General features: G+C 51.2%; 2 protein-coding genes across 3 annotated transcripts in view; one reads left to right on the top strand and one right to left on the bottom strand.

Moving 5' to 3' along the window:
* Nucleotides 1–1,694: 1,694 nt before the first annotated feature.
* On the bottom strand, nucleotides 1,695–11,969 carry PGAP2 (post-GPI attachment to proteins 2). The gene is made up of 5 exons (XM_070944145.1): nucleotides 11,732–11,969; nucleotides 11,380–11,632; nucleotides 9,462–9,568; nucleotides 3,989–4,097; nucleotides 1,695–2,930 (listed from the first exon to the last, which is right to left on the bottom strand). The coding sequence occupies exons 1-5, from the start codon at nucleotides 11,900–11,902 to the stop codon at nucleotides 2,800–2,802; spliced, it is 771 nt and encodes a 256-aa protein (XP_070800246.1). The 5' UTR covers nucleotides 11,903–11,969; the 3' UTR covers nucleotides 1,695–2,799.
* Nucleotides 11,970–12,385: 416 nt separating this feature from the next.
* NUP98 (nucleoporin 98 and 96 precursor) overlaps nucleotides 12,386–21,963 on the top strand; it is a 41,363-nt gene continuing 31,785 nt past the window's right edge. For both annotated transcript variants that reach the window (XM_070943057.1, XM_070943056.1), the window contains exons 1-5: nucleotides 12,386–12,544; nucleotides 17,907–18,009; nucleotides 18,957–19,058; nucleotides 19,165–19,344; nucleotides 21,716–21,855. In XM_070943057.1, the coding sequence (XP_070799158.1) occupies nucleotides 17,934–18,009; nucleotides 18,957–19,058; nucleotides 19,165–19,344; nucleotides 21,716–21,855 (498 nt within the window). In that variant the 5' untranslated portion in view covers nucleotides 12,386–12,544; nucleotides 17,907–17,933. The remainder of the gene's footprint in view (nucleotides 12,545–17,906; nucleotides 18,010–18,956; nucleotides 19,059–19,164; nucleotides 19,345–21,715; nucleotides 21,856–21,963) is intronic.

Genomic DNA, 21,963 nt, shown 5'->3' with positions numbered 1-21,963 from the left:
AAGTGGATTTTGAACTCAGGACCAACAAAACTGGCCCCGGGAGGAGGAGGAGAGAGACCTCAAGATCCTCGCTTTGATGGCCTATGCCGGGGGTTTCCAAACTTAGAAACTTTTAAGACTTGTGGACCTCAACTCCCAGAATTCCTCAGCGAGCTGGCTGAGGAATTCTGGGAGCTGAAGTCCACAAGTCTTAAACGTTGTCAGGTTTGAGGCCTCTGGGCCATGCAGAGATGGGGCAGTGCTCTTTTTTCAAAGGGGGTAAGAACGTGTGGGACATGCTGGTTCCCTTCCACTGCAGACAGAACCAACTCCCAACAAGGCTGGAAAGCGGCTTGCACCTCTCGGGGCTGACCAGCAACGTCTGGCCACATCTGCCTTCAGGCTGGCTCCAACTGGTCTCCCACCGGTCAAGCAAGCCAGCCCAGAGCATCCTTCCAGCTCTGTGCAAAAACCACCAGCAAAGGAGCATTTCCACCCCCCCCACATCATGTGGCGGTCTGTTCCACCGGCCAACAGTTCTTGCATTCATGAAATTCCTTGCGATGTCTCGCCTGGCCTTTTAGTGTCACAGGTAGTTCTCGGCTTACAACAACTGAGACCAAAATTTATGTTGCTAAGGGAGACATTTGTTAAGTGAGTCTTGCCCCATTTTATGACCTTTCTTGCCACAGTTCTTAAGTGAATCACTGCAGTTGCTAAGTTAGCGACACGGTCGTTAAGTGAATCTGGCTTCCCCATAGACTTTGCTTGTGAGGTCACAAAAGGGGATCACGTGACCCCAGGACACTACGACCGTCATAAATATGAAGCAATTGCTAAGCGTCCCAATTTTGATCACATGACCCCAGGGATGTTGCAACGGTCAGTGTGAAGAGCTGGTCATAAGTCACTATTGTAACTTCAGTCACTAAATGAACTGTTGTAAGTCAAGGACTACCTGTAATTGGTTGCCTCCGCTTGCCCCCAAGGCCAGGCCTTCTGGAGCAGTGTTTCTCAACCTTGGAAGCTTGAAGATGGGTGGGCTTCAACTCCCAGAATCCCCCAGCCAGCGCTGCTGGCTGGGGGATACTGGGAGATGAAGTCCACCCATCTTCAAGCCACCAAGTTTGAGAAACACTGTTCTGGAGGTATCTGAAGAGGGCGCTCACCTCTCTCCTTGGGGGTCTCTTGAGCAGGCTGGACACATTGCTGTCGCTGTGCCCCATGGGTCTTGGGTCCAGTCCCGCTAAATGTCCTCCGATTCCTCCCCGTCCCCTCCTTGGAAGCCTGGTGCCCAGAGCTGAACGCAGCATTGCCAATGGGGCCAGACCAACCTCAGCTGGAGCAGAGTCTCCCAACCTGGGCCTCTTTAGGACTTCAACTCCCAGAATTCCCCAGCCGGTCACAAATGATAGAGTTGCAAGAGACCAGAAGGACCCCTTTCTCCAGCGTCTCTCAGTCTGGGCAACTTTTAAGACACATGGACCTCAAGTCCCAGAATTCCCTAGCCAGGTTTCCGCAAATGGGGTGAGGGAAGGCACAATTCACCCCCCTCCCCTCCATTTTTCCAGATGCTTCCTTGGCTGTAAAAAGCAATGAGTGGCTGCAGACCGAGAGAGGGAGGAGGGATGGACGGTGACAGATTGGAGCCAAAAAAGGACACACACCCTGCCCCCCCCCAGCATCCCCTCTAAAACCCCCCCAGAGAACTCACCTTTTAAAAAAATACTCAGTGCTTTATTTTGTGGGGAAAGTAAAAAGTAGATGAAAATACATTATCTGGCAATGCAAATTTTTCCACACAGAGACGGGAGGAAGAGGAACTAGAACCGCTCCAGGGTGACCCCGGGGTCCGAGGGCTATTAACTCTGCCACTGGAGGGGGGGGACCGATGACCATGGAGGAGCCTCCCTGCCTCCTCTGTGGGGCAGCCGCTGGGCTCAGCCTCGCTTCTCCTGTCTGCCCCAAGCAGGAACCGGAGTGTGGGGGCAGGGGGGACTTGGAGCCAAGAGAGGCACGGCCCCGGAGCGAATCCTCCACATCCCGTCCACAGAAAGAACCGGACCTTGCCCAGCCTCCCTTCGGCCCAAATGGTTCCGCAGAGCCTCTCCTTCAGTCATTGTCCAAGTCAGTTTTAGTCACGCAGCCACCGCACAGCAGCCCACGCACCCTCCCTCCCCGATTCTCCAGATGTGTATCTTTGGGGGGGGTGCGAGGGACCCACGCAACGCACACTTTGAGCCTCTCCCCAGACTTCCACGTCTCCGGAGGGCGAAAGAGCCAAAGCAGGGAGGTCAACACGGTCGAAGCACAGCAGCCCTCCCTTCCCCCGGCCTGGGGGGAGAGGGGGGTGGGGATATCAGTACAAAAGCTAAAAACTGAGGGGAGGGGGGAAAGGGGGGGTCTCAAGAACCTCAGCCCCTCCTGCCCATTTGTTTCACCTCCATGATTGCAGCGGGGGAACCCGTGGCCGAAGGGAGCCAGCCACCACTCCCCCAGCAGGGAGCCCCCGCCCCCACCACCCTGGAGATTAAATGTCCCCCCTCCCTAGTAAGCAGCAGCACCAGTGGTGGCCTCCAACGTCCTTTGGAGAGCGGAAGCCGGGGGGGGGCGGGGGGGCTGCAATACTTCCCACCGGGCAGGTGGGAGGGGTGGGGCTGGGGGTGGAAGAGTCCTTTCCTGGGGGGCTCCTTCTCTCCTTCAGCGCTCAAGGATGGCACAGCCACCCCAAAGTCCCCCCTCCTTTCCAAAGCAGCAGCGTTGCCGCCCACCCGCCCCCTATAAAGAGGCTCCTCCACCAGCTGGCCGGCCGGTTCCCGGCTAGAAGCGCTTGTCCTCCGGCTGGGAGCTGACCACCAGCTCCTTGTTGCCAAAGTCCCACCAGGCGGTCATGTGGAAGGCCATGTTGGACAGGACCACCAGGTACTCCAGGAAGGCGAAAACCGTGTACACTGCAAGAGGAAGCAGACGCAGAACATGGAATCCTAAGGCTGGAGGGGACCTCAGAGGTCTTCTAGTCTGTCCCAGGCTGGGGGATCCTGGGGGTCCCACAAGTCTTAAAGCTGCCTCGGTAGAGAACCTGATCTAAGCTTTTCAATTTGCCCATCAGAAGTGGGCTTGGGTGCCATATAAAGCACAGGTCTACAAATTTGGCCACTTTTAAAGACCTGTGGACTTCAACTCCCAGAATCCCCCAGCCAGCATGAGAAACACTGGACAAGGTAACCCTTCTGGTCCCTTCCAACTCTATCATTCACAGCTAGCTGGGGAATTCTGGGAATTGAAGTTCTAGAAGCCTTAAAGCTGCCAAGTTTGGAGAGCCCTGACACAAAGCAAAATCCACAATGCCTGGGATATTCTGCTCCACATCGGGAAGACCGTTTGCGTTCCACAGGTGCATCCGCATCTCATCCCTTCCAGCAGCCAAGAGAGTTCCTGGCCATGCGCAAAAAACTCCCCGCGTGGCTTTCGGGGGTCTACAGCTGAACTTCTGAACCTGGGCTTTACGGACCAACAGTCCATGTTTATTTTCAATAATCGGCCACAGAGAGTTAGTTTTTCACTCAATAAAATATGTGGGCCACCAAGGAGTGATGGGTCTCTGGGCTCCCAAAAGGTGTGCTGACTTTAATGAATCTCACTACTTAAAATGATTTATGCCTCCAAAATGGTATTCGTACGGATTTAATGGGCTAATAATGAAGGACCGATATTACTATACGACGTGTCTGTTCCTTTTAATAAAGTTTTGGAAGGCCATTTGAGCGTCATTCGTTTCCTTTCCCTTACCGACCACTGGATCTCTGCGTTTAAGTGCCTTGGTCTGAGGAGGGTCCAGAGGTTTGGCCCGACTCTCAGAGGGGTCCTGGGCACAAGAAAAGGGCTAAAGACCCCTGGTCTAAAGGCTTCAGCTGCTATCGGAAGGGAAGGGAAAGCAGAGAGCAGGGCAGAGTCTGGAGGAGGGGAGAGCAGGGGAGCCCAGAGGAGAAGAGGGCCGGGGCCGCCTTACCTCCAGCCTCACAATACCGGTTATGACGGAAGTAGAAGCAGACGGCCACCAGGAAGGTGAGCAGGTTGAAGAGGAAGAGCCACCATTTCCACTTGTAGGACTTGCGCTCCTGTGGAGAGAGACCAGGATGACTTCCCCTGGACCCCCCCTGACCCTCTCTCCAGCCCCCCCCTTCTACTCCAGGCCAAGGCTCAAGGAAGCCCCTCGCGGGAATCCCCTGCGCCCGCCCACCCTGGGACGTCCACAGGGCAAAGTATCCGGGGGTCCCTCTTTTCTCCTTTGAAAGCAGAAAGCATCTCTGGGTGGTGGTTGTTTTTTTTTCGGGGGGGGGGGGGTTGGCTATCTCAATTGTGACTGGAACCCCTGGACTTCCTCCATATCTGGCAATACTGAGGTTGTCAGAGCTGAACATCCTAATTTTTACAAAAAGCCACCCGGCTTGGAACTGCCTACAGGCAGGGAGTTTGCACAACCTACCACCACAATCGAGCCCAACATTTCTGCTGTTAAATGAGACATTTGTAAGTAAGTTTTGCCCCATTTTACCATCTTTCTTGCCTTAGTTGTTAAGTGAACCACTGCAGTCGATAAGTGAGTCACACGATTGTTAAGTGAATCTGGCTTCCCCACTGACTTTGCCTGCCAGGTGGTCACAAAAAGGGGATCATGTGACCGCTGGACTCTGCGACCGTCGTAAGTCCATGCCAGTTGCCAAGGACGAGGCTATTTGGATCACGTGACTGCAGGGATGCTACAATGGTTGCACGTGTGAAAAGGGGTCACGGGTCACTTTTATTTAGTGCCGTTGTAACTTTGGTCATTCAACGGACTGTTGTAAGTCGAGGACTCTCTGTAATAACAGAAACGAAAGACTTGTCTACTTCTTTACAAAATCTGCGTCATGCCGGGGGCTTCAGGAGGACCAGGCCGGGCAGCGACAGCGGTCAGAGAAAACCCAGAGAATGAGGAGTGGGGCGACCATGCCCTTAGGGTCATTCCAGGCAGGCTTCCAGAAACTCACCCCCCCCCACCCCCACCCCCCACCCCAAGGGGAAACTACCTAGTGGCTTCCCTGGCCGCTCGGTGGAAATCTGCTGAACCGTTCCCCCTCCCCCAACGGCATACAGGAGAGAGAGAGAGAGAGTTCCAGAAAAACCAGCTTTTGTCCAGCTGTGGTGTTTACTCCTCTGCCCTGCTGGTCAGCTCTGCAGACGCCTCTGGTAGGAGCCCTCAATGCAGGACTAGAAAGGTCTTTGGCCTCCCCCAGCTCTGCACCTGCCCTGGAGCCTCAGCCGCTGGGCCAGGGCATTGCAGACAATCCCAGGGCTGGAAGGAGCAGAGTCACACAGTTGGAAGGGAACTTGGAGGTCTTCCGGTCCAAGCTGGGCTACCTGGCCAAGGCAGGAGACCTTATACAGTCCCAGGGAAACAGCTGTCCTGTCTTTTCTTGAAAGCCTCCAGTGATAAGAGCACCCACAACTTCTTGTGGCAAGCTGGTTAATTGTTCTCGCTGTCAGGAAGTTTCTCCTTAGTTCCAGGTTGCTTCTCTCCTTGGTTGGTTTCCATCTGTTGCTTCTTCTCCTGCCTTCAGTGCTTTGGAGAACAGGTTGACCCCCCCCTCTTCTTTGGGGCAGCCCCTCAAATACTGGAAGATGCTATCACCTCACCCCCTCCTCCTCCTCCTCTTCATGAAACCAGACATGCCCAGTTCCTGCAACCATTCTTCATGGGTTTTAGCCTCCTTTGCCCTAATCCTCTTCTCTGCACGCCTTCTAAGGCCTCAGCATCTGAAGAACTTCTTCATCCAAGCCCCCTTTACCGCCAATGGAACAGGCTGGCCAAGGCCAACTCAAGCCCTCCCGCAGCCAGAGCAAATTCTGAGGAGTTTCAGATACCATTCTTTGATTAGCAGCCTGACTCAGCTAACGTGGGACGAACAAGGGCAACCAGGGTGGTTTTGCAAAGGGTTTACTTAGCCCAGACAGGGGAGGGAGGGAGGGAGGCACCATCGGTGACCCTGAGAAACAGCTCCTGGTAGCATCACATGCACAGGCCACAAATAGCCGATGGGGCTGTTTCACTTTGAGAAAGTTTGCAGAAGGAACTGCACTCTGGATGCGACAGAGAGAGCTTGAAAAAGTCCCCAATAGATCATTTATCTTTAGAAAACTCTTGTCCCCGCTGAGGCCCCAAGAGCTGGCGCTGCAAACCCCAGTCTATACGTCGGATGCAAAGGCAGCTATTCTCCCTTTGGGAATTTCCTCAAGCAAAACACCCACTTGTGAAAGAGCAGCAAAAACACCGTGGAAAAGCCGGGCTCAGCAGGGAGGGCAAAAGTATAAGAGAGCAGACAACCTGCCCCCAAAACCTCCGTCCCCAAATGGCCTGGCAGAAGCTGCTTCTTCAAAAGAAAAGGTCTCTGGGGACCAGGAGGAATCTGCCGGCCCCTCTTCCGGCTCCAGAGGTTTTTAGTCAAAGGCCTCGGATTTTGTCAGCTGCAGCGGAATAGAAGGTGGGTGAAGCCGAAGAGGGGCTGCTAGACTCCCCACTGCAAACAGACACAGATTCATCCGTACAAGCAGAGCCGCCTTGAAAAGCCTTTCAGCTGACCCGAAAAAAGGCCCCCTGGTTATACATACTACCCTTGGGCTTCTTCCACAGGATCGGGCCCCAGGCTTTGAAGTGGGCGGGGCTGGGTGCAGCCCAGGCCCCACTGAGGACCACAAACAAGCTGCGATGTGAAAGTTCACACAGGAAGTGGCACATGGGAACCGGTAACCGCTGCACTTGTGCCGGCTGTGTGCAAACCCTCCTTCACGGGGGCAGAGAATCCCAGAGGGAGCGCCTCCCCCCCAGCACCCCCAACTTCTGCCTCCCTCGCTATGGCTGTCTACAGGAGAAGGACTCGGGGGGGGCAGGAGAACAGCCGTCCACTATCTGAAGGGCTGCCCCAAAGAAGAGGGGACTCTTCCCTCAGGTTCTCCAAAGCCCCCGAGGGCAGGACAAGACGCAAGGGCTGGAAACTCATCAAGGAAACATTCAGCCTAGAACTAAGGAGAAACCCTGAGGACAATTAAGCAGTGGAACAGAAGCTGCGGGGGCTCCATCCCTGGAGGCTTTCGAGAGGAGATGGGTCAGCCCCTCGTCCGGCATGGCCTAGGGTCTCCTGCATGAGCAGGGGTTGGACTAGAAGACCTCCAAGGGCCCTTCTGACTCACAGTAGTTATTCAGTTCTCTCCCTGGCCTCACAGAAAAGAATGAACCACCGTCACAAGCCCACCATTGTAGGTCCTGCCCAAGCAGGAGCCCTTCTGCCATCCTGGACAAAGGGTTGCCCGATGGTTCTGCCTTAAAGGGAGAGAGTGGTAACGAGAGAGTCACCGTGATTCCTTCTCTTACTCAGAGGGAAACCAAGCCAGCCTTCTGTTACGCAGCCGCTTTCCATCAGGCGGGTTTCCTGGCCTACCTCGAAGGGCTGGCGGCAGTAACTGGTTGGATATTTCTGGGATAAAACCCTGTAAGGTGGAGCGACCTCCTGCTCCAAAGCCAGACTTACTCAGAGGAGATGGGTGGGTATCTCTGGTCTCCTGCAGGGAGGCTGAGCTGCTGGGAAGCCAGGCTCTTCAGCCCTAGGGCTGGCTGGAAAGGGGCTTCGCTCACAGGGCTGGGGGTCGGGGGAAGGCTTTGCACAGGGTCAGGTGGACACCTTACACCACCTACTTCCTTGTAAGACTTCAACTCCCTGCTGGCTAGGGGATTCTGGGAATTGAAGTCCACAAGTCTTAAAGTGGCCCCAAGGTTGGACACCTCTGACCTATTCATATTGGGACCCCAACACTCCCTCCCCTCTTCCCCAATTAAGCTCTACCCCCACCCCCGCACCCAATAAAACCAGGGTCCAGGAGCCACAGGTGCAGAAAGCAATCAAGGCAAGCCAGGAAAACTGCCCCCTGGTGGCCCAGGACCATCCTTTCCCTCCAGCAGAATCAGCCCCCCCCCCCCCCCCAAAGCCAAGATTCGGTTCCACAGCCGAATCCTCCCAGAGGCACTTCCTAGTAAGCAGCCCCCCCGACACAGGCAGGACAGCAGAGGTCTGAAGGGCTTCCTGTACCCGACAGACACCAGTCCAAAGAACATGCCACGGATAAAGCTAAGCAGTGGGGTTCTTGGTCTTCTCTCAGCTTGGTGGGTTTCCGGCAGACATTTCATTACCATATTAGGTGGCATCATCAGTGCTAGCTGGAGGATTGGTAATAAAAATATCTGCAAGAAAACCACCAGGCTCAGAGAAGACCAAGAACCTCACAGTTGTTGTCCTTGTCCTCCTCCTCCCTTCCCGCCACTCCAGCAAACCCCTCTCCCTGCTAACACGGATGACATTTATTTTATTATTTATTTATTTTATTTTATTAAATTTCTATACCGCCCTATAGTTGGGTACTGAAACGCCTGCAAGAAAGTCACCCAGCTCAGAGAGCAGCAGGGACCCCCACGGGTCAACCCTGAGCTACAAATATTCTCTTCTGTTGGTAAAACTGGGCAGTATATGGTGCCAAAGTTCATTTGGAGATCTACACCCCCCTCCCTTCCACACCGGGCGACTAAACACACCCTCTGCCTTCTGAAAGGGAGCCTTGAACTCAGCTCTCCCCCTTCCCCGGCTCTTGCTTTCCGGAAGCCTCAGCCCCTCTATTGCTCAGTTTTCTACAGGCAGGAAGAGCTGGGCAGCAGGAAGAGCTGGACAGCGGCAACCTTGGCTGAGGGCCTATTTGAAGGAACTCTCCCCCCTTCAGCGCCAGGCCCTGTTTCTTCCAAGGATAAATACCGCACCCTCCCCACTTGGGATGAGCTACGGATCCTGCTGGGCTCTTTGTGAAACTCGCAAGGACACCAACCTCGGATGCCTTTCCCCTCCAGCAGCTTCCCTCAACGAGTCTGAACAAAACCTGCTTCACCAGACCGGGCGTTGCAAACGCCTCTTCGCAGGAGGAGGCACAGAGCGACCGCCAAAACAGCCCCTCCCAACCAAAGGAGGCCCATGAACCTGCTGGCTACCTGGCTTCTACCTGGCACAGGGTCACTAGAGGTCAGGCAAAAGGACGCAGCCTTTTTGTCCTCACGTTCTGCATCCAGCAGGCACAGCCTTAAAATCCAGCGTATGTCAGAACTGCCACCTCGCAGGCCAGTTTGCCATGAACCCTGGAGGGAGGCTGGAAGGGGAGGGGCAAGGCTTGTGGGGAAAGTGAAACTGAAGTGGAAGCAGAGTTGTCTGTGGGAACTGATGGTCTCCAAGGTCATTTGCTGGGAGCGGAAATCCCCCCCGACTTAAAAGAGGGACTGTTTGCAAAAACATCTCTCTTCAAACCGACTGGACAGTGAGAGACAAACAATGGGAAGGGACTAAGGGGGGAGAGTTAACTGCTCAGCCACCTGGGAGCCCAAAGGAGAAGGCAGCGGGGGAGGGCGTTCTTACCTCGGGACTGATGGCGTGCTTCTTGGTTAGCCGCCAGAGCAGGCAGGTCAGGAACATGTGTCCGATGGCTGAGACGATGAAGAGGCCGAAGGCAAATTGGTGGAAGGCTGCAGGGGAGACAAGGAGGAGGAGAGATGACTGTGTGGGGGAGGCAGGGAGACGGAAGAGGGAGGGGGTGGGGTGATGATGTGGGAGACAAGGACAGGAGTGGGGGGGGGAAGACAGAGAGAGAATGAGGGGGAAGAGGTGGAGAGTCAGGGCGGAAGAGAAGGGGAAGAGAGGGAGGGGGTGTGGCAGGGAGGGATGATATTTAGGAGGGAAGACAAGGGGGCATGGGTGATGGTGAGGAGCGTGTAATGACTCCCCTGGCTGTATCCCCCGTTCTCTCTCCAGAGGTCAGCTTGGAGGAGGATGAACCAGTACCCGGCATGTCAGGAGGGGAGTTAGTCAATAGCTCCCAGCATCCGTCTGAGAGGGATTTGGCCGAAGTGCAGCTGGAGCTGGACAGCCCTGAGGTTTCAGGTGGGGAAAGCATGCAGGTGGAGCCGGTCAGCAATGAGGAAGAGGAACTGCCTTCTGCCTCTGATCCGAGAACACGCAGGGCAGAGAAGGTCAGCCAAGATGATTGCATTATCATTGTTCTTATCACCCATCTCCTCCCACTTATGATTGTATGACTGTAATTTTGTTGCTTGTATCCTTACGATTTATATTGATATTGTTTCCCGATTGCTTATTTGTTCCCTATGACTATCATTAAGTGTTGTACCTTATGATTCTTGATGAACGTATCTTTTCTTTCATGTACACTGAGAACGTATGCACCAAAGACAAATTCCTTGTGTGTCCAATCACACTTGGCCAATAAAAAATTCTATTCTATTCTATTACAGTCTGGTTTGGAAGCTTTACTGCCTCGGAGAGGAAGCAGGTGCAGAGAGTGGTAAGGGTGGCAGAGAAGATTATTGGCAGTTCATGTCCATCTATCCAGGACGTGGCATACAAGCGATGCTTGACCAGAGTCCGCAGGTGTGTCTGGGATGCTACACATCCTTTTCACAACCCGTTTTCCTTGTTACTTTCTGGGAGGGGGCTTCGTGGTATCCGAAGCAGAAAACATCCAAATTCAGCCAGTTTTGTTCCATATAGCATCAACCTTTTGAACTCTCCTTTCAATATGCATTCAAGATGGACAGCGATTAATATGTATATGTATTTATATGTGTGGACATAGGTATACATACAGCACGTGTGTGTGTGTGTGTGTTATGTCTGGGAGCAGGCAACGAAATTTCATTTTTCATGGGTGTGCCAGTGTGCCCAGAGTAAAACATGACAATGAAGGTTATCTTATCTTGGACATTGGCTATTGAGCACAGCAGGTGGATGGAGGCGATGCTGGGAACCAAGTGTTTGCTTCCTTGCTGTGCGTTCTTGCCTTGAACTTTGGGTCTCTTCAGCTGTTCCCTTTGCCTTTGCCTTGGGCGCTTGCTTTGGCCTCCCGGCCTGGCCTTTGCCTCGAGGACCAGGTTGGCTTCATCGGAGTGGCCTGTGGACATCATTAGGGTGGAGCTGGTACTGGTGCCGGCACTGGAATTGCTGAGGAGCTCCCATTCGGGCTTGGAAGCCTTCAAGACTTCTTGCACCGGTGAGTGGTGTGTGTGTGTGAGAGAGAGAGAGCAGGGGGCGGGGGGGGGGGGGCAGCACATAGGGATGACACTGAGGGGGGGGGGAAGAGGTGATGGAGGGGCAGATGAGAAGGGAGGGGGCAGGGAGAGGGGGAGGGTCGTGCCCTTATGCCCTTGCATGGGGGGAGTATGTTTGTGTGTGTGTGTGAGAGAGAGAGAGGGGGGGGGCAGCATACAGGGATGAGACGGAGGGGAGTGTGGGGAGGAGGGGGGGGCTGGAAGAGGCTTACCGTGGTTCTCGGCGGAGGAGACGTAGGTGAGCAGGAGCAGCCCCAGGTTCTCGCCCAGGCTCAGGGCCAGGACGGCGTGGCAGAGGCGGGAGTAGCGCGGCTGCGGGTAGGGGCAGCCCCGGTAGTGGCGCCAGTAGGCCGAGGCCACCAGCAGCCGCGGCGCCGAGTGGAGGGCGATGCAGAGGCGCCAGACGTAGCGCTCCGGCGTGGAGGCCCCGATGGCGGCGCTCAGCGACGGCAGGTAGTTGGGCACCTGCGGGGGGGGGAGGGGGAGGGGGGAAGCTCAGCGGGGGGGGGTGACTCGGGGGCTCCCCTCCCCCCCTCCCCTCCCCCCTCCCCCCCGGGGACTTACGCCGCAGTGGGTGGCCGTGGCCTCCGGGAAGTGGAAGAGCAGCGCCCAGGCCAGGCAGAAGAGGAAGCCGCCCAGCGGACAGCAGACCGTCCCCACCGCCAGCGTGGTGAAGCGCACCCGCAGCAGCGCCCCGTCCCGCTCGCGATCCAGCGGCAGCGCCACCTGCAACATCCCGAGCCTCACCTGCGCCGCGCTACGACTCCCGCCGCTCGCCGCCGCCGCCCGGGGAGGCCGGGAAGCGTAGTTCCGAGGCGCCGCCCCCGGCTGCTATGGAGACGCACCACACCCGCTTAGGCTCCGCCCGCTTCCACGGCACGCTCTGCGACGTCGCCCCGCCCCGCCCCAGCAACAGAGCTCTCGGCTCCCCGGCCAATCGAAGCGTCCCAGTGCGCTCTGGGGCGACGGACGTCGGGAGGGACGGCGCGGCGGATTGGAGACGGGACGACGTTTGGGGCGGGTTTAGGACCCGGCCAATAGAAAGCCGGCGCGAGGCGCCGACGTCACGGGAATGGGGTGCCAATGGGAAAAGGCAGCGCGGGGCGGCCAATCGGAAGCCTCGCCGCCCTGACGTCCCGCGCGGAAGAGCGTCGAGCGTGCGTGTATGACGCAGTTTCGCCGCTGCCGCTTCCTCCCCCCCCCGTCGCGACCCCTCGAGCGGCTGAGGCGGGTATCGTGGGAGGCGGAGCCGCCGCCGCCGTCCGGCTCTCCGTCGCAAGAGACGCCGCTGCGAGCGAGCGCTAGGCCGGGCCGCGGGCCCAACGCCGCCCTTCCCGTCTCCCTCGTCGGGAGGCCCAGCCCGGAGGAGAAGAAGCGGTGAGGGGGGGGAAGGAGGGGCCGCGCGGGGTGGGGGGGGCGAGTGGGCGGGGCCGTCACGTGGCGGGCGGGGGGGCGGCCGAGGGGAGAGCACGTGCGGCACCGGGTGGGGGGGGGCGCCGTTCAGTCCGCGCTCCCGGCGGTCGTGGGGGGGGGGGGCGGCCCGTCCTGGCTCGTTCACGTGAGCGGCGAGGGAGCCGCGGCTGCCTTCAGGGGCGCCAGGACCGTCCCCGCCTGCCACGGCCAAGAGTTCCCCGGGTGCCGAAGGAAGGCTGGGGCAGGAGCGTTGGGGAAAGGAGGCAGAAGGAAACGTTTATGGGTTTGTTTTAAACCAGGGAATGGAGCGGAGGAATTGCCTGGCTGTGAGTTGTGCCGGTCCCCTCTCCGCCCCCACCCCCAGTGGAGCTGGCCGGGAGAATTCCCCGGGAAGGGAGCCGGACGCCGAGCAGACCTGCGCTGGACGTGGTTTCCGGGCAGCTCCGCTGCTTGGAAGGCGGAGGAGGCGGGAGAGGAATCCCCGGAGCCTCCACGGAGCTTCTCCGCCATCCGGGCCCTGGTGGTCCCGAAGGTGCTTTTTCCAAAAGGCAACTGGGCTCTGTTTCCCCTTGAAGACGTTTCCCTTCTCGCCCCAGAAGCTCCTTGGCTTCTGACTGGGATGGTGCAGGATGGAAGGATTTATAGTCCTTGCTAGCCTTTATAGAGAGGGCGTTGACCCTCTCTCCCAGAGCCTCCAAGGCCACTCGGGGTCACCCGAATCAAAGTGCAAATGGGTGTGGAACCTTCTTGGAGCTGCTGAGAGGGCTGGGTTGTAAACAGGAGGTAAGTGGTGCCTGTCCCTTCTCCTCTGTGGAGGGAGAGGATATGGCCTCTTTGAAACCCTGGAAAGGTGACACCGAGGACACGGATGAACCTCCAAGTGGCCTCAAGGACCCTCAGAAAGAGCGCTAACGACCAGATGACTGCAAGGACTATAAATCCTTCATCCTCCACCTTTCAGTCAGAACTGAATGAAGATTGTTGGATGAGAAGCGAAACCTCTTCAAGGAAAAACAAAGTCCAGTTGCCTCTTGAAAAAGCACCTTATGTAGACAGGAGAGTCTACATTCATCAACAGTTGGTTGGTCAACTCAGGACACAGCTGGAGAGCTTCAAGCAATGCGTGTGGACATGGGTTGCTTCATATGTCATGCTGGCAGATGAAGCTGAGAATTCTTTTAGCTAGACTAGGAGTTTCTTTATTAAATTGTAAGCCACAATTTGGTGGCTTACAAGGTTAAAAGCAATAAAATTATAGAAATATTCATTCATTCATACATACACACACACTATATATATATGTGTATGTGTGTTTGTATATAGATATATAGATATATATGCAATAAAAATATAAATTATGATTAAAATTACGGTAAAAAGATAGGAAAAGAGAAAACGGGGTGTGCAAAGGGTGAGGTGAGATGTGCTATTGGTCCATTAACCACCTCCAGCATGGTACTCCCCATTGGGGCCCGAAACCAACTGTTAGAGGGATGTCATCAGGCCCTTATGGAAGGTCAGAAGGGTGGGAGCAGATCTCACCCCAGGTGGGGGTAAGATGCTTTAAAGCAGCAACTCCCCTCCCCCCCCACCTTTTGGGCATCGGACCAGTTCCGTGGAGAGAAGTTTTTCCGTGAACCAGAGGGGGTGTGGTTTCACATGCCTGCATCCCATGGATGGGGCTTCACTTTTGCAAGGGCAGTTTCTGGCATGCTGCAGACTGGTGTCGGTGGGGGGGGGGGTTGGGGACCCCTGTTCCACAGGCCAGGAGTTGATGTGAGTGCAACCAAGATGACTTGAAAAAGTTTTTCTTCAGTTTTATTGTGGTTTCCTTTCAGTGTAATTAAAGAAATTGGAATTGATAGAAGATAATATTTGTAGGTCAGGGTTGAATGGTGCATTCCTTAGTGCTCTCTGAGCTTGGTGGTTTTCTTGCAGATGTTTCAGAACCCAACTAGGGAACATCATCAGTGCCAAGGTCAGTGCGTTGTTTATGTTATCTAGTTGGGCAATGAAACCCTGCAAGAAAACGCCCAAGCTCAGAGAGCACCAAGGACCCTTTAAACTCTGGAATCAAAAGCTCAAAATATTGATTCTCTATTAGAGAATACCATTAACAACTTACTTTGCTTGGAAATGAAGATTCTTACCAGGCAACGATAAGAAAATAGAGATTGTTTTAGAGGTGATTCTGTGGCCTTAAATAATTCAAAAGTTGAGCCAGGTGGCTAAGCATACCCAAACTAAGCTTTTCCTGCAATGATAGTCATGCATATAAAGGCAAAAAAGGACATGCATATAAATGGCAAAAAGTTTTATCAGCAATGTTTGGGTTTTGCAGTAAAGAGTTTTGTTACATTTTATAGAGTAGCAAATTACAATTTCATTAACCAGAGCTCCTGAAGCTGTGCATTTTAACCCTCTTGGGATCATGAGCAGCTTGAGAAAAGGGGTCACTTCACTTTTTAAAAATACCTGTCATAGTGGTAGAGCTTGAATTTATGAGTATTGATAAACTTTATGAATTAGTTTTTCACCTGCTTTTTAAACAGAAGTTCAAAAGTTTATGAATTGCCAATAATATAGTCTTTAACGTGTAATAAAACATTTAGAAATTAATTTATATTCCCATAGCTAGTTGATTCACAAAATGTTTATCCTTTAAGTACATCAGTAAAAGATTTATAATTTGCTTGGATTAAAAACAATGTACAGTATATTGTGGGTTTGTTTATATCCACCTTTATTATTTTATAAATAAGACAGGGAACATACCCATTACGCCTTCCTCCTCCTATTTTTCTCATAACAACAATCCTGTGAGGTAGGTTGGGCTGAGAGGAATTGACTGCTCAAAGTCCACAGCCAGCTTTCATGCCTAACGTGGGACGAGAACTCACCGTCTCCTGGGCTCTAGGCTGGTGCCTTAACCACTAAGTCAACTTCTGATGTAACTAAACTGAACAAAACAACTTATTTCTTCAGGGTATAGCACTTTAATTTTGCTATAGGTTTATATGCCATACCACTTGTTAATCAGTTAATAATCTTATATAAATAAAATAAAAAGGGGGTAGAAAGGCAACTGTAGCAATTCTGGGATAAATTTTCCTATTCCAAGAAATAGTCATAGCCTGTGTACAAGAGGAATTGTAAATCATCCCTTCTCAGAGATGCTGTAATAATCCGGTTTTAATCACTTTCCTAAATTGCATTAATTTTGGGGCAAATCAAATTGACCCTTGCTAATCATCAGCAAACTCTTACTAGATGTCAACAGCCGGTTGGAGTTGAATTCTTTGGATTTGCCTGTGCTGAGATTAAAACAGAAGCCGGCATTTCCATGCTGTAATTGGACCAGTTAAAATTTTCTTTCTAAAGGAAACTAGGAGAACCAGAAGCTTCCAGTTTATTCTGTGTAGAAAGCCTGGGTATAAAATAAGTTCAGCTGCTTCTGCTTGGTTGATGGGCTAATCTGAGCTGGGAAGAATCAGGCCCAGTCTGCTCCATTTTGCCTTATCAAGGCATTTTCTAGTAGCATCTGGGTGGTCCCACCGTGCATGGGGTGGTCTTTCAAATATGATTGGCTGAGATTTGGGAGAAGCATTGTGAATGGCAGGGGAAGGTTGACAGCACTAATAAAAATGAGACATACAGTTGCTTGCATCATCATACGATAGAATATTTTACAATGTAAGAGATTGGCTTGTAGGTCTCTTTCCGTCTTGAGTCTAGAAGAGAAGTTTTTGTGACATTCTGGAAATACTTTTGCCCTAAAGAGATTGTGTATGTCATTTCATAATGATAGTGTATGTCATTTCTTTATTAATGTAATACTCGGGATTGGTCACCACGATCAGAGGATTAGTCTTCCCAGCTTTCAGACTCATGCTGGAGTCCATTCTCGGAGAACTTCTCTAACAGAGGGTGTGCTTTGGACTCTTCTGTCTGGGGTGTCTATATGGTGCCTGTTGTGTGTGGCTTTTAGATGTTGATTGGGGTGTTGGTGGCTGGCTTTTAAGTTGTTGGCTGGTGTTTCCTTGTACTTCCAAGCTCTCCCCTCCTAAATACTTGACAAGCTGGTGGTAAATCAGCACTCCTGTTCACTGGGGAGAGGGGAGGGGCACTTCCCAGGCTTCAGTCAGCTGTCTTTGTGCCTGCTCATCCAATAATCTTAGTGGCTCCAAAATTGGACGTATATCCTTGTTCATTGCAATGTGAGGCTTCCAATTTAATGCTTGTGTGTTATAATAATTCCTTTTATTTTTAATAATAGTACCTTATGATCATGATTTCCAAGACCCTCAGCAGTCTGTTATTTTATGCTTTCATGAATCTGAGCCAGTTTTGTCCTCTCAAATAGCATTTTTCTCTTATACTTTAAGATGTCCAACATTTTTTTTTTCATCCAGCTTGCTTCACGTGTATTCATGATATTAAACCATCATTTTCTTACTTGGCCCAATTTTCTGAGTTCAAAAGTTACATTGAAATATAAACTAACCAGTTAGTTAGTAAGATATGTATCGGAATGGAGAAGATGGATTGATTATATTCAAAGAGCCTGGTTTAGCTCAACAGACAGAAGCACTGTAATTTAACACCAGCTGCCTGCAATTAAAGTAAGATCGAATCTCACCAGGCTCAAGGTTGACTCAGCCTTCCATCCTTTCTAAGGTAGGTGAAATGAGGACCCAGATTGTGGGGGCAATAAGCTGACTTTGTATAAATATACAAAAGTATGAAGGCTATTGCTTAACGCACTGTAAGCCGCCCTGAGTCTCCGGAGAAGGGCAGCATATAAATCAAAGCAAAAAAAAAAAAAAAAGTATCAGACAAGGAAATATCAAATAGGTTATGAATGAACGTTAAGTATTAGAAGTATTATGTTATCTATAGTGGAGTTAAGGTTTGGGGGGGGGATTTAGTAGTCTGAGGATAGATAGGTTAATTTAGTTTATGATTGTTAATTGAAATACCTTGTATTTTGTTCTGGGAAGTCTGGGGGGGAGGGTGGGATGAGGGGAGGGAAAGGGTGGGGGGAATATTGGGGGGGGAAATCCTTTTTTTTCTGTAAAACTTTTCAATATATATATATATATATATATATATATATATATATATATATATATATATATATATATATATATAAAAGAAATATAAACTAACCAGGTAGCCAGGGTTTCCACAGTGCCCACTCAGTTGAAATGGGATCAGGTCATAACTCTCTATGGCCATTGATGGCAAGATGACTGGTTAGTAATTTGCTAGTTTTATCGATTTCTGGGGAAAAAAACAACTTGAGTTTTTATTTCTTCTTTTTTAGGTTTTGAGACATTGAAATAACTTCAACATGTTTAATAAATCTTTTGGAACGCCTTTTGGCGGCAACACAGGGGGATTTGGGACAACTTCGACTTTTGGACAGAGTAAGTGACTGAGAACGGAGGGAAGTTTTGGCCCAGATGGGTAATTCCAGGCGGAAATCTTTTACCTCCTCGGATGCTCTTATCTTTGAATGATGGTTTGAGGTTTTAATTCTGTGTCTCTCTGATGGAAATGCTTAAACAACATACTTTAAATCTTAATAGTATGTTATCCTTATGAACTACATAGAGAATAATATTATTCGGCAGTCTTACATAGAATGTAGAACATTTTCTTTACAAGTGGTCCTCAATTTACAACAGTTTGTTTAATGACCGTTTAAACTTACAACAGCACTGAAAAAAGTCCCTAATGCCCATTTTTTCACACTTACAACCGTTGATGAATGGTCCCATGGTCACCTGATCAAAGTTTGGGTGTTTGGCAACTGGTTCATATTTTATGACGGTCTCCGTGTCCCGGGGTCACGTGATCCCCTTTTGTGACCTTCTGGCAAGCAAAGTCAGCGGGGAAGCCAGATTCGCTTAACAACTATCTTGCTATCTTAACAACTGCAGTGATTCACTTAACAATTGTGGCATGGAAGGTGGTAGAACGGGACAAAGCTCACTTCACAACTGTCTTAACAAAGAAAGTTTGGGGCTCAGTTGAGGTCGTAAGTTGAGGACTATTTGTATAACATGAATATGGACGCGATGGAACTGAGTTAAAAGCTTTTTATTTAACCTTCTCTATTTTTTAAATGTGGTAAGCCCTCCAAAAGTTTGTCCTTCAAATGCACTTTTTAATGATCACATAATTATCACTGGAGCCTCAGTGTTCAGAAAGATGGGCTTGCAAACCCACCATCTACTATTTTTAAAAAAACGTGCACTCTGGCCTGAAAGTGGTTTCTGCTTTCTGCCTCTCAGGCGTGGCCATGACAGCAGCTGAACTTCAACCCTTTTGTACCCCTCCCCAATGCCCCCCCCCCCTTTCTGCTTTGCAGATACTGGCTTTGGGGCAACCAGCGGAGGAGCCTTTGGGACGTCTGCCTTCGGATCCAGTAACAATGCCGGAGGACTCTTTGGTAGCACTCAGACCAAGCCAGGTACACAGATTTCTATCCCCCCCCCTCCTCTGCCTTTTGTGCCCCTCCCCCCACGTCCCCCTTCTCCTCTCGGGTGCCTGATCAGAGGGCTTCTTTTTGGTTGCAGGAGGGCTCTTTGGGGCAAGTACTTTCAGCCAGCCAGCCACGTCATCCACTAGTACCGGTTTTGGTTTCGGCACGTCAACTGGGACTTCCAGCGGCCTGTTCGGGACCGCAAGCACAGGGGGAGGCCTCTTCTCCACCCAGAGCAATGCCTTCGCCCAGAACAAGCCGGTGGGGTTTGGCAGTGAGTATGGCCGTCTCTCTAAAGGAGCTTGGAAATGCCGTCTGCAGGGGGCCATTTCTGCTTTGTAGCACTGAGCAAAAGAGGCCTCTCTTCCAAATCCTGAAAAACACTCCTAAGCACCTTTGAGGGAGCAGTCTTGGGTACTGTTGAGAAAGTGAGGTTTGTAAGGTTCACAGAGCTTGTGTCAGGCACAAGGAACCAACACCAACACCCTGAGCTGATCAGAGAAGGTGGGTTTTTTTTATTGCTGGTCTCCTATTTGCAAGAATCTCGCCCGACTAGCGCCACTCCCTTGGGAACAACCAGATGAAGGCTCTTGAGGATTTTAGGGTTAACCAGTCTCTTCACACACACACACACACACACACACACACACACACACACACCACTCTGGCTGCAGATGCCACCACATCCTGATTGCAAACTCAGCTTTCCAACGCTAGTAAAATAAAAATAGGTGAACCAGGGCATAAACGGAAGAACCTGTTTGGTCAAGGAGTCAGAATCAGTGCGGTTAGAAATATAAATCGAAATATTGTAAAAGATCCTATCCTTTTCCCTTCCCACTTTTGATCCCCATTACGAGGGAGGTTCAGCCTCCTGCTGAATTCTCTGTCCCTTTAATTCTGCTTATGCTCTTTTGGCCAGCAGGTGCAGAAAGGACTCTGTTCAATCAGTCAGAGAACTTGATCTTGAGCAAATGCATAAATAGTCCTGCAAGACAAATAATAATAATAACCTCACAACCGGTTTTTAAGGCCAGCTTTCGTGGAGCCCTGTCAGCAGGGACACAGCTTTTCTGTCAAAGTTTTGATTAAGTACAAGCTGAAGCCTCAGCCTTGTTCATACCCTGAAGTCTTTTCCCATTCGTTCAGCTTATATGTGGTATTTTCACAGAGTTCATAGTGATGCAAAGTGACTTGGGCTTGAAAAACATACATTGATAACCTTATTAATCAGGAAGGATTTATTTATCGCATTTAGAAACTGCTCACTTGCCTCTCAGAGGGACTCTGGGGAGTGTATAGATCAATGATGGCTAACCTTTTTGCCATCGTGTGCCAAAAGCGTGGGGGGTTGCGTGCGTGCGTGCCCACACCCATAATCCAGTGACACCCTGCACCCCCATGCATGCTCATGCAACCCCCTTAATGGGCCCAGTAGGCCCATTATTTGCCCTCCCCAGACTCCAGAGGCTTTCTTGGAGCCTGGGGAGGGTGAAAACAGCCTCCGCCCCCCCCCCCCCCCAGAGGCCCTCTGGAAGCCGGAAAAGGCCCATTTCCTGACTTCCAGTGGGCCTGGAAGGCCCAAAAATCAGTTGGCCAGTGCGCACATGCGTGCTAGAGCTGAGCTAGGGCAACGCTCACGTGCCCACAGATATGGCTCCACGTGCCACCTGTGGCACCCGTCCGTGCCATAGGTTCGCCATCACGGGTATAGATCAAATGCTAAAAGCATAAAAACCAAATATGGAAATTTAAAGTAGGAGCTAGAATAGTTAAAATTTGATATTAAAAGTTAGCTAAAAAGTGAGGAGAGGGACTTTTAGGGCATTAACCAGCCCGATATCTGTGCTCTCCTAATATTCTGCTAAAACTCTTGGAGGATTTTATTTATTTATTTATTTATTTATTTATTTATTTATTTATTTATTTATTTATTTATTTATTTGATTTTAGGATTTACGGCTGTTTACAGCTGCCCCCTGTCAATCAGAATGCTGTTTCCCAGAGATAGATTGGATAGATTGAGGGAAGGGGTAGGTCAGCCCTTGTGCAAAGAATCCGTTCAGACCTCTGCTGAGAGCCACTAATCCTTCCCTGCAGTTTGGGTGGGACAAAGAGTCAGCAAGAGGAGGAATAAAACAGCCCCTCTTTCCCTTCTCCACCCTGTTCCCTTTGAGCCCCCCAAAACTCAGGGTTTCTACATCCTCTAAGGAGACTTTTTGGAAGGCAGAATTCCCTGCTGGATGATGGAATTCTTAGCAAAAATGGAATCTACTGGGTGGAACCATTTTTTTCCACCGACTTCCTGCAGAGGACAGAAAATGTGGCCCTCCTCTCTCCCTGTGTCCTTGCTTCCCCCCACCCACCCACCCACCCACCCAGGAAAGACAAATGGGCAGGGAAATTGCCCACATCCCTGAACAAAAGACCCTGGCCTCTCTTTTAATCTCTGGTTGTGGGTGGAAAGGAGTGCTTATTCATACCTGCCCAGGTGATCCATGACCCAGTTCTCCTTGATTTGAAATGTTGTATAAGTTCTCTCTCTTTTCTATCAGGTATTCATTGTGTATTTTAAAAAAAAAGGTTTAGTTTTATCTGTGACACATTTGGACAGGGCTTTTATTTATTTTAATTTTTTTTTACAGATTTTGGGACAAGCACCAGCAGTGGAGGATTGTTTGGCACCACTAACACAGCCTCCAATCCATTTGGGGGCACATCTGGCTCCCTTTTTGGGGCTACAAGCTTTTCCACCGTCCCTACTGGCACCACGATTAAATTCAATGTAAGTCCTGTTCACATGCACTTTTAATGAATTTCAGCTTTCCTACCAGACTCCCTGTCCTCCTTGATGCCATTCACTGCCATCGATAAGAGAACAAGAAGACTTCAT

Source organism: Pituophis catenifer, unplaced genomic scaffold (genome assembly GCF_029215685.1).
Source record: "Pituophis catenifer annectens isolate HBS135680 unplaced genomic scaffold, rPitCat1.0.hap2 SCAF_4, whole genome shotgun sequence".
NCBI lineage: Eukaryota > Metazoa > Chordata > Lepidosauria > Squamata > Colubridae > Pituophis > Pituophis catenifer.
Note: the sequence above shows the minus strand (reverse complement) of the source record. Positions and strands in the feature narration are given on the sequence as shown.

What these genes read in the sequence shown, in the direction of transcription:
- PGAP2 (XM_070944145.1), bottom strand. Translation starts at nt 11,902, where the DNA reads ATGTTGCAGGTGGCGCTGCCGCTGGATCGCGAGCGGGACGGGGCGCTG. An exon ending in CCACGGCCACCCACTGCGGC is followed by an intron (nt 11,633 to 11,731) that starts GTAAGTCCCCGG and finishes CCCCCCCCGCAG; the next exon opens with GTGCCCAACTACCTGCCGTC. An exon ending in CTCCTCCGCCGAGAACCACG is followed by an intron (nt 9,569 to 11,379) that starts GTAAGCCTCTTC and finishes TCTCCCCTGCAG; the next exon opens with CCTTCCACCAATTTGCCTTC.